An 11,255-nucleotide genomic window follows, 5' to 3' on the forward strand; every position below is an offset into this window, starting at 1 on the left:
CACTTTCTAAGAAATTGTTTAATTTATAAAGCAAACATACCAAAACCTACTGATACTAATTTACTTCTAGGATCACAGCTCAACTCATGGTTTGAGTGTTTTATAGTATAAACTATTTTTCTTTTGGTGCAAAACATGGCTAAGAGAACATGAGGCAAGACTTTAAGTTTCTAAAATTAGCCCTTCTGAAACAGACATAACTGATACAGGGTGGTATATAAATCAAATAAATAATAACAATGATAGCTTGCCATAGTTTCTTCTGCCACAAATGTTAGACTGTTGCACCTAAACTGCTTCTTATAAAGTATTAAGTACTATGTCACAGTTTAAAGCACTAATAAACTCCATAGACTTCAGTAGGTACAAGCTAGGCATTTGCTTTTTACTCTTCCATCAAATTAAAGAGGGCTTAAACTATGGTCAAATTTGGCTAGATCAGGCACATTATTTTAACACAGAATTTGCATCTGCACACTGTCCACTAGCATGATGGAACTAAGAATCCAGGAAGATGAACAGCAATCAATGGTAGAACAGCTTCATAGTTACCTTTTTTGAGGAGACGTACAAATTAGCTGCTTGGTGGTAGCATTAGGACAATTAAAAATAGTTCTGAAATAGAGCCAAGTTTCTTAGTGCCACTGTATATAGAACGAGTTAATAATGTGTTTGTGGACAAAACACATTGGGGAAAACTTCCTCCAGAGCACCTAAGTCCAAGAAATAACTTGTTTTTTCCTCTAAAACTGGCTGTGCATGTATCCTACTCTTTAAACATACATAGAAAAACTAATAAAATTTTGAACAATCAATAAAACCTATTGGTAGACTTCTTCACATATTTGTAATTTATAATCTAACGAAAAAATTTAATGCACACTATTAGGTGACAAAATAGTAGTGGCAAAACTGTAAGAGCTTAGGTTCCCATTTTCAAAGAAAAAACATAACATATATTTACCAGACACACGTATATTCAGCCATTCATCAGAATTACAGTTGGATCTTTCACTTTTCTTAAGAGACAAAATCTGATCTAGTGGTATTCCATTGCCATGCTCCAGCTCTTGAACAGAAACCACTTCTTCTTGAATTGTTATTGGTCGGTTGGGATCTTCTAGATCTATGAAGTCATCACTAAAGTCTTCGCTCAGATCATTTTTCTCAGAAGAGGACAAGGAAGATATAGATATTTCATCACCATCGCCATCCATGCTAATAATTTTATCTACATTATTATGTACAGTTTCTCCATCTTCAGTTCTTTCATTGTTTTGCATTCCTTTTGCATCAACTCCTCCACTGCTATTTGTTGAAATCAAGTCCTCCTCTGTGCAGTTTTCGGTATCTTTACTTGTGCTGCCATCCACAGGGATCTTTCTCCCCAAATGTTGGTTGCTAGGCTTCAATAAAGATGGACGGGCTGTTCTAAATCTGAGAGAAGGTGCATCCCCAGAGCCATTGGATAGTGGTTGTTTTTTCAAACCAGGGGGAGCTAAAGCAGCATATGATCTAGAAAACCCATATCTTAATGGTTCATTGCCATTGGGCATATCCAACTGCCGTGCACTTCTTGACAATAGATTTGACCTCTGAGATGCTCTAATAGTTAAGTGTTGGTTTTGATAAGGCCTTGTAAGATCCACAGCTCTGTTAAAAGAGTGTGACCTAGTTAGGGTTGCAGGGGGCAAGATAGAGCTTTGAATGGAATGTGAAAAGCTTTGTGACCTAACCATTTTTTCACAAGATTTATCATTGTCAGTCAATTTTGCCAAACTCTCCCCTGAGCTGCTCCTGGTGGCAGTAGAATTACCTCTATTCCTCTGCAAGCCTATAGTTGAACGGTTCCCACAAATTCCATTCAAGTGTGATTTTGGAGCATGAAGTCCAGAAAATGAAGTTCTGCCTAACAAGGAACTTTTACTGTACTTAGCAGAACTAGACAGCCCAGGCAAAGCCTTTTGGTTTAATTCTTCGGTAGGTGACACAAACATGCTGTTTTGCTTAGCTAGTTTTGACAAGGTGTTGCTTGAACCTACCCTGAGCACTTCTTTACCAACTGCTCCTTCAGACTGAGGGCACTTTTCAGAATCTGTCAGCCTTTCATTGGAATTATGACTAGAGTCAGATTCACTGCTGACCTGATCACCCAGTTGGTATTTATTTGATTTTCGCCAGTTAAAAGAGAAGGAAGACATACGAATAGTGCCATTGTGCTTGCCAAAACTTTTGTCAACGCTCCGAGTATTCCCTGATAAATTAACAGCTGTCCCATTTGGGATGGTCTGTAGCATATTTCCAGCAGGTTTTGTTCCATACTTTGGTAACCTGGAAACCAATGATGTCCTGATATGACTTTTCTCTTCCATTAGCTATAGTCCTTCCATGAGATATTGTCCTTTAACATTACTTGACTCTAGAAAGAGAAGGAAAGAGAAAAAGATGAAAATGTTAACTGCACAACCGTGATTACAGAGTGTATACACAGTGTATTATATAAATCTGACCTGACATCCTTAAAGGAGCAACTATCTATTTACTGAAACAACTCAAATACATTTACAATGAATAGAATCTTCTTACACAGGAACAAGTATTTCAGAAAGAGACCCATGTAAATCTGCCAAATGCAATTTTACCACAGTTACGCTAGAAAAGCGGAGAAGACAGATGTAGGAACTAGTTCATGGATATAATAAAGTTGGCAAAGGGTATGATCTGGGGATAAATCTGAAGTAAACATGGGAGGTTTCATCAAAATGCATCATATATCCAACTTCTTCAGAAGCCATCCTGTGGGCTGCTGCCAATACAAATCATTGACCACAGAATCTTTCCAAATGTCACCTCAATACACTTTTAATATCAAGTGTTGTCACCAAGTAAGCACTGCTACCTGCTCAAGAGTCCACACTGATGCATGTAGCTCAAGATTATAGTTTGTATTTCCAAGAACTCCACAGCAACAGTTACAATTTATCCACACAATATCTAAGCTGTTGAGAGCACAGGCGGAAAGATAGAAACACTTTCATTAAACGGAAGCCAAACATTGCGCAGGATCAGCTGTTCCATTTGAAAGAGAATAAAGGCATCCCTGTGAATACAAGCCCAGAACATGATGTATGAGGTGGCAACACTGATCTAATCTACCAATATTCTTGTAAAGTATTAATTCCATATATTGAAAATGGCTTGAAACTGTGGAGGGCCTTATCGGTAGTGGCACCCACCCTGTTGAATGGCCTCCCATCAATTGTCAATGAGATGGGTAATTACCTTCAGGAGACACCTGAAGGCAGCCCTGGTTAAAGAATCTTTTTAAGGTTTAATGTTTTTATTGTGTACGCAAATGGGTAAAATACTATAGGCTTTCAGTGAGCATGTCATGAGAAGCTTGGGTACCATACTTGATAAGTTTTTAACTACTGTTTGTAACTGCAAAACTAAGGAGACAACAAAATGGAAGCATTTTACTCTTAAGCATTCCAATCATGTTAACATGCATGCATAAAATTTCATTTTTGGACTTTGAATTCTACACTTTTTTATTTGTGTACACAAGAGCTCAGGGCTTACGATGAATGGTAACATAATTACTGCTGTGTGTACCAAAACTACACATACATCAAGTATAATAAAATAAAACTGCCCTAGCAAGTAGCTTGGGCTGCTCCATGCTTGAGGCACTGCCAGCATTTTTTGCATCTGAAACAGCTAAATGCTATCCTTCATATCTAATAAGTAGAAACTCCTTATACTGGAAACTTGCTACCTTTGACTTCATTTCACTTAGATTAGTAAGTAATTTTTGAACTAGAAATGGGTCACCCAAAGCTCTATAAATCCTTATCAGCTTTGATCATAAGCTCTTATAGCAAGTGTACAAAAATCAACTGGCGCAGGAAAATATTTATAACCAAAGCAGATAATAGGTATCCAATAACCTTGATGCACTGCTTTATGCATTCCATTATACTTTAAAAATCTAAATATTAAAGAAGGCTATGGTTTACAAACAGCTTACAGTAACAACTGAACAGTCAAATCAATCGCCATCCAATGTATGTACTCTAGTTTCCAGCTAGTTATGACCTACATTCCTTCATGAGAAATGTAGGTCACATGAAAAAGCCATATTTTCAATGTAGCACTGTAAAAACTGATATAGACAAGGTTCATTCATCTCCTCTTCCAATCAGAAAGACAGTAAGTCTTTCTCCATCCTGCCACAGTCAGTTACCTATGCTGGGTGCACCTCAAATATAGTTTGGGAAGGAAAGATGCAGTCACCATACCAGAGCCAGCACTTGGAGATCTTTCAAACTTATCAGAATGGAATGTTTACTCACCCTTAGCCACCAGGTGTGTAAATAATTCCAAATACGCTGTTGACCAAAATTAACCATCTAAATTAAAAATCACTATTATGATTGCCTGGGAAGTTGGTCCCATACAAATATAATCTGGCTAAGTTTTATGTCTGTTTGTTTTTATTTTGATTGATACAAAGAAACAAACAGTAATTAAGTGAAGCTTTAACACCCCTATCCTTCACTAATGTACTCTCTCTTGTGCTTATTCGAGTAGTAGTGTTTCCATTGTTAAAGCACTCTGATAACATACTTGAACATAGAGGGGGAATAGATTGTTTTTAAAAAGTAAATCATTATTTTTGTGCTATGAGGCATATGTAGTTCTGAGATCAATATATTACAGTGTGTAATGTGTTACTGATACATATTTTACAATGGAACATAGGAAACAAGTCTACTGGCTATTCCACAATCCTTTGCTAAGGAGAAACACAAAGAAAAACTAAAGAATGTTTGCAACATTCTGTAATCAAGTCGGGTACAATAACTAAAATATTGTTTGCTGCTGACGCCTACACGGTAAGTTTAATTATGAGATGGGGAAAAGTGTTCCAGCATTAGCTAAACCCAATTAGTCTTTGCTAGAATGCAACCCAGAGACAGAACACTTCCTTTTTTTTAATGGACTACTGAATCCTAGCACTTATAATCTGACACATGTAAACATCCACTTGCCTGGTGATCTCCGATGATCATCAACAAAAACAGTCAACATCTGTGATGAAGAACAACAGTTGACCAGGCAGGGAATCTTTATAAATTTATACTGAATCTAGCAGTGTAAGATTGGAATTATTAAAAAATATGAATTAACCAGCACCTTCACTGACCAAATTCAATAGGTTAGGTTTATTGAATACAACTGAACCAACTATGTCTACTAAACATTTTGGATAAAACAATCTGGCCAATATTTAGCATCTTTAGATACTATTAATTTAAATGGAAGAGTCTGGCAACTGCTGAAATCCTCCAGCAGCAGGCATAAATCTATTTAACTTTAGTTGGATCATGCTCTATGTTTATAGACGTTGGGAGTTGTCCCCCACCATTATACAGGAACTACCAATAAGCCTGTGAGAAAGTGATTTTACAACTTTCACTGGCATTCACAATAGCAGAGTAGCCCTTAACTTTTGTACATTGTTTGCCTAAGTTTATAGACTGAATGCTGATAAGATGGTGGTAGTGTGGCCAGGCAGCTCAATTCCAGGAATTGGTGAAACATCTTGTTCTAGATGAGGTAGTACTCCTCCTGCAGTGGCATGTATGTAGCTTTGGGGCACACCTTAACCCCATGTTGTCAATGGAGGCTCAGGGGGCCTTGGAGTACCTATTTCCAGATGTGGCTCACTCACCAGCTAAAGCTGTTCCTGAACGGATGGTTTGGCATGAGTGCCATATACTCTGGTGACCTCATATTTGGATTACTGCAACTCTAAGTGGGGTTGACCATGAAAATGGTCCAGAAGCTGTAGCAAGTGTAGAATGCTGCTGCTTGGTTATTAACTGGGAAAGTAAGATGGGAGCATAGAACAATGCTCTTAAAACCATTGTAATTATTATTATTATTATTATAGCTGCCTGTGGGCTGCTAGGCCTTAACGACTTGGAGTCTAAATATCTGCTGGAGCACCTCCTAGATACAAGACAACTCAATCAACAAAAAGCAGGGGGTTCTGCTTGTGGCCCCCACTAAAAATGATAGCTCAGGACATACAACAGGGTATTTTTCACGGTAGCACCCTGACTTGAAACACCCTCTTCCCAGAATTGTTTCTCCTATGTCCTTTGAAGACAGTCTTGTATTTTAATATTTCAAATTTGGGAGATACATAAGCACTTAAATATATATGAAGGCTTCATCAGAACAACAGCCAAGAACCCAATGGTTTGTAATGTTTTATATTAGCATTTTTCCAAATGTAACCCTGAATTGAACAGGTTTATCATATTATGTTCAGAAAACTGAGACACTCAGTCACTAACCATCAAGCAGGTAAGCTTCCAGACAGAATCAGTTACTTCTCATTCACTTTTGTTACAAATGTATTATGTCAACAGGATTTTTTAAAAAAGCTTTTAAGGTGTTATAGGACAGCTTTTAAAATCATCACACATTGTCTCCATCTTCTCATTTATGTTGCTCATTGACACACCTGGGCAATATTGTAAGATCTGGTTGCAAGGACTGTCTTGTGCTACATTTGACACTGCTTTGGACCAAATGGGCCTTAATTCCTGCCCGATTAGGAATCATTTGAAGCAATGCAGAACTCATTACCATTGACAAAATTATTTCTTATAGCACCTGGTATTTCTTGATTTGCATTCATTTTCTCTTCAATATCAGTTCAACAGCACCCTTTGCTAGTGGTACTCAGATAAAATATATACTGATACATTTCTGAAGTAGATATCAACCATATGGATTATCTACTGTGGCCAGCTAGCAAAGGAGAGTAGGATCTCACCATCTGTAGAGATTCCTTACACTTATAGTGAGGAATCTTTTGCCCATATCTCAAAAATACCCTGTCAAGAGTTGTACACACATGGCTTCCTCATGCTGCCTGAACATATTCACAGAAGCAGAACTGAGCACAAAGAAACTAAATCTGCATTGTGGGCAATAGGGAACATATTGCATTGGCACAGCTAACATCCACACCATAAGGAATGCTCAAAGACAACAAACAGTTGCTGTCTTGTCCTGAAAAAGGTGATGAGAGAAAGGGAATGGCGTTCCTCATGAATGTTTGGGTTGCATATTATGTTCTCTTTTACTAGATTCCAAGTGCTAGACTGAATCCTAGCACTAGCCTTTAAGGCAACCTTTCTCAACCTTGGGTCTCCAGATGTTGTTGGACTACAATTCCCATCATCCATAGCTAGCAAGACCAGTGGTCCAACAACATCTGGGGAGCCAAGGCTGAGAAAGGCTGCTTTGTGACACAACCCTTTTTTCTTTTTAAATTTCATTTCTTTTGTTCATTTTTTGGTTACTATTGCTATTACAATTTTACAGCCTAGAATTACAAATGTTATTAATGTACTACATCCTGAAAAATGTGAATGCTCATCTCATGATGGAACTTGCCAAGAACTGCTAGGCACCAGATGACACTGCAAATCATTAGAAAGATAGTAATGATGCTACCCTTCAAAGAGGCTAACGGACAGCCCAGATTCCATCTGTAACTTCTTCTGTTTGATCCTCTAAAGAAAAGACACAACAATCTGAACTACAACATTTACTTCTAGGGACCAAATAAAGACTTCCATATCCCTAATACAAGAGGTATGCTTTCTTATGCTAAGACACAATGATTTCTGCAGGGATCAGAACACTTCTAAAATAATTCTTAACTTTCCTAGAAATATTAAAGATTAACATTGTTTTGAAGACTACTACTTCAAAACCTATACTCAGCAACATTAACAGCATTTCTTATGGGCAACAATGAAGAAACTACCCTTCTTGCCACTAAGACAAAGTGGATGGAATTCAACACAATGTTAAGGAGATTGTTCTGTCAGCACAAGTATTTCTATTTGCCCAAGTGAACAACTTCCCCTCTCCTCCCACTGCATGCTATTTTGGGGGCTTTCCCAGACCTCCAGTGTAAATTGGGGGAGCAGAGGGGGAGTCCTGCTATGTTAGTGGGAGTCATTGCACTGACCTGCTAACAGATCAGGGGTTAGCTGAATCCAGCTCAGTATTATTAATAATGTAACTTAAGGAAACTACTGTTTGTGAGTAGCAGAAATCTATCCATGCTGTTACCTTCTGAACATGACATTAAATAAATTAAATTTAGTATTTGTAATTGCTTTTATCAGTTGTGCAATGATTATCATTACTGCTTTCTGACACAGTGCTCAAGTACCAACCTGGCTGCACAGACCACACCCAGGGAGACTCTCATCTCAGGAACCAGAATCCCTTTAAAGAACTATAACCCAATCTATGCTGAGTCAGCAACCCATCCAACCAATTTCAATAGACTTTGGTGTACTTTGCAGAGGACCAGGCTGTTAGTCCTGTATAATTTCTAATCATTTACTTATCCAACAATTTTTAAAATACATACATCAGACAAACGAGGAGATCCAATTACACACAGAGAGATCCAATTACACACAGAGAGACACTCTCTATATATGGACAAAATCTGCCCTCTCTAGTTTCAGTAAGTTGAAATCAACTCCAACTGTATACTAGCGCCAAATGGGAGTGCAGGAAGCTTTTGTATGGATGAGCCCTTAGGGGTTACAGCTGAATGTCAATCCACTGTGAGAAACCTGAGGGATTGCTCACCAGATTACCAGAGAGGTTTTTCCCCTTTTAAGACCGGCAATAGAGATAAAATCATACTGCCTTCTACAACCCTATCATACATCCAAGCATAACATTTTTGCTTATAATAAATAACCCACACCACAGTTTGTGCTTCCAAATGCAAAACTGGCAAAGCATGGTTTAGAATTGCTTATTTGTTTTCATTTACTGTTTAGCACTTATCTTCATAAATTCACTTCCAGCTCCACAAATCATCAACAAACTACATTTATGGCTGCTGCTCAGTCTCAAGAGGCTGTTGCACTATGAACTCATACTTAATGGCAACCACAGCTGGGGCAAGCTTGTCAGTGCAAACCAGTTTAAAACAATGTTCCTATATCCCAAAACACAAAGTCAGTGAGCAAACATGGGTTCAGATGTAAAAACAACCCATGAATTGCCATGTCAGCTGAATTCAGCCTCAGTCTCTCCCAAACAGATTGAATTGTTTGACGCCTGCCTGACCCCTCTCCTTATACCAGCTGTCAGGAAGCAGAAGGGACAAGACAGCAGAGAAGGACAAGGGAAAAGTCATACAAAACCATTGAAAAGAAGACTGTGGCAAGAATTTGAGTGTGTGAAAAAGTAACCATGAATGTTGTTATCCTCAAGTTTCAGAAATTCTCTCAAATGGACTGAATGGTGAACTTATGTTCCAACTATTTGGAAAAAAATTAAATACTGTTCATTATTAGTTCAACATCACTTTCCATTTGCAAAGTGCTTTACAAACATTCTGCCTTTTATCCTCACAATAGCAGTAGGAGAGAATGGGCTGAGAAGTGATGACTTGCCCAAGGTCAGAGAGCTTCAAAGTCTGAAACATAAGAAAACAAAGAAAGACACTCAATATTACCTTCCCTGACGGGACAAGCTTATAATGAGTCATTGTATGTTTGAAATGAGGATAAACACAGTAGCACTCCTTCAGTCACCAGCCCAGGTACAGAAGCAGCAGCCTTTGTCTGTTTTTAAGCAATATGGAGATGTCATCCGGCCTTTAAAGCTCGAAGAAGTGTTACCTGGCCACACGCACATATACATGCCCCCACCCTAGCATAAAAAGGACACCCCTACAGGAACACTAGTAGGCAGGAAACACTGCCGCAAGGCCACCTCCTGGCTCACACCAGCAAAGTTGGATTGAGAAAGGCCTGCAGTTAGGACCAGTGCTCAACTCCTGTCAGGTCTCCCCAGCATCTCTTTTCAAGGCCTGGGCTAAATCCAGGAACACATGCTGCATGAGCAAGCACAAACTGAATTCCCCTCGCCCTGCATAAACTAGGGGGTCCCCAAAAAGCTCAGGGACAAGGCTTCCCGGGCAGAGCTAGGGCGTTTCTCCGAGCAGATTTGAGCCCAGGCATCTCCCTCCCTCCCTCCATCAACCGGAGAGTTAGCATATCTGCTCCCCGACGCAGCAGTTAAGTACGCCCTCCCCGCTCTCTCTCCAAGACACGACACGAGCATCTCCTAAGCCTGGTTTTTCTTTAAAGGGGGGGGGGGAGAGAGAGAGAGAGAGAGAGCGCGAGCGAGCTGGCTAGTGGTCACGACGGTGATGCAGCATCTTCGTCTCCTGCACAGTCACACGGCCGTGCAGCCAATCGCGCCCACCGAAGAACCACGAGATTCGCAGATGGGGGGGGGAGAGAAGAGAGGTCAGAAGCCCCCCTCCTTGGGGGGAGGGAGAGAAAGAGAGAGATGGGGCGAAGGTACCAGCTGTCCGCTGACTCAGCCCACGAGCAGGGAGGCCCCTCGCTGCCCCCCCCCCCTCGCCCCGCCAACCTTATAATGCGGGAGAGGATGTTGGAAAGGGTATGGGGAGGGGGGAGACCCGGCTCCTTCCTCCTCATCACACTCCCCCCGCCCCGTCCTTTCAGCCGGCTCTTTACTCTCCATCTCCACACACCCGCGGCTGACACTCACCCCAGGGCGAGGCGGGGAGGGAGGAGCAGCGCCTTGCAGGTGGCGGGTGGGCCTCGCCCGGCGTCCCTCAGCGTACCGGCACTGTTAGGAGAGGGGGAATAGCGGTCGCAGCCTCGGTCGCGCTCTCTCCCTCACTCGCTCGCTCGCAGCCGGCCAGCGTCCTCCGAGGAACCCGCCTCCCTTCATGCACACGCCCCGGAACTCGCAGCCGGCCTCCTGCCCCATCCGCTGAGGCGGCGGCGGCGGCGGCTGACAGCTGACGCTGACGTAATGCGGCAGGCAGTGCGCACGCGTGTTGTTGCCGCCGCCGAGCGCCGCTTCGCTTTGTAGGCCTGCGCCCTTCCTCCTCCCCCTCCCTCCTCGCTCATTCTTCTATCACTTGTCTCGCGCTGCACAGTTACTGGGCAGGGAGTGCGCGCGCCGCTCGTGCTTCGGCCCAATCCCGACGTTCCGAAGGTGGAAACCCCGCCCCCCTTCCCCGCGACAACGGCTTTTCCCGCCCAAATTCAAACCGGCGGTCGTAGCGTTTGTCCGGTGGCTTGATCCAAAAGTCCACAGAATCATAAGAGTTGAAAGGGACCCCCAGGGTCATCTAGTCCAACCCCCTG

At 41.4% G+C, this 11,255-nt stretch overlaps 1 protein-coding gene across 6 annotated transcripts in view; it reads right to left on the reverse strand.

The window, feature by feature from the left end:
• CCSER2 (coiled-coil serine rich protein 2) overlaps nt 1-10,963 on the reverse strand; it is a 52,560-nt gene extending 41,597 nt beyond the window's left edge. The window contains exons 1-3 of one of the 6 annotated variants that reach the window (XM_081861140.1): nt 10,648-10,922; nt 9,478-9,541; nt 965-2,419 (exon numbers count right to left, since the gene is read on the reverse strand). In XM_081861140.1, coding sequence (XP_081717266.1) covers nt 965-2,372 — 1,408 coding nt within the window. In that variant the 5' untranslated portion in view covers nt 2,373-2,419; nt 9,478-9,541; nt 10,648-10,922. Of the gene's footprint in view, nt 1-964; nt 2,420-9,464; nt 9,542-10,647 lie in introns of all 6 variants that reach the window. The other 5 variants (XM_081861139.1, XM_081861138.1, XM_081861141.1 and 2 more) reach the window with 5 other exon arrangements.
• Between the last annotated feature and the right edge of the window lie 292 nt (nt 10,964-11,255).

The sequence above is a fragment of the Podarcis erhardii genome (assembly GCF_964252035.2).
Source record: "Podarcis erhardii genome assembly, chromosome: 5".
Classification (NCBI taxonomy): domain Eukaryota; kingdom Metazoa; phylum Chordata; class Lepidosauria; order Squamata; family Lacertidae; genus Podarcis; species Podarcis erhardii.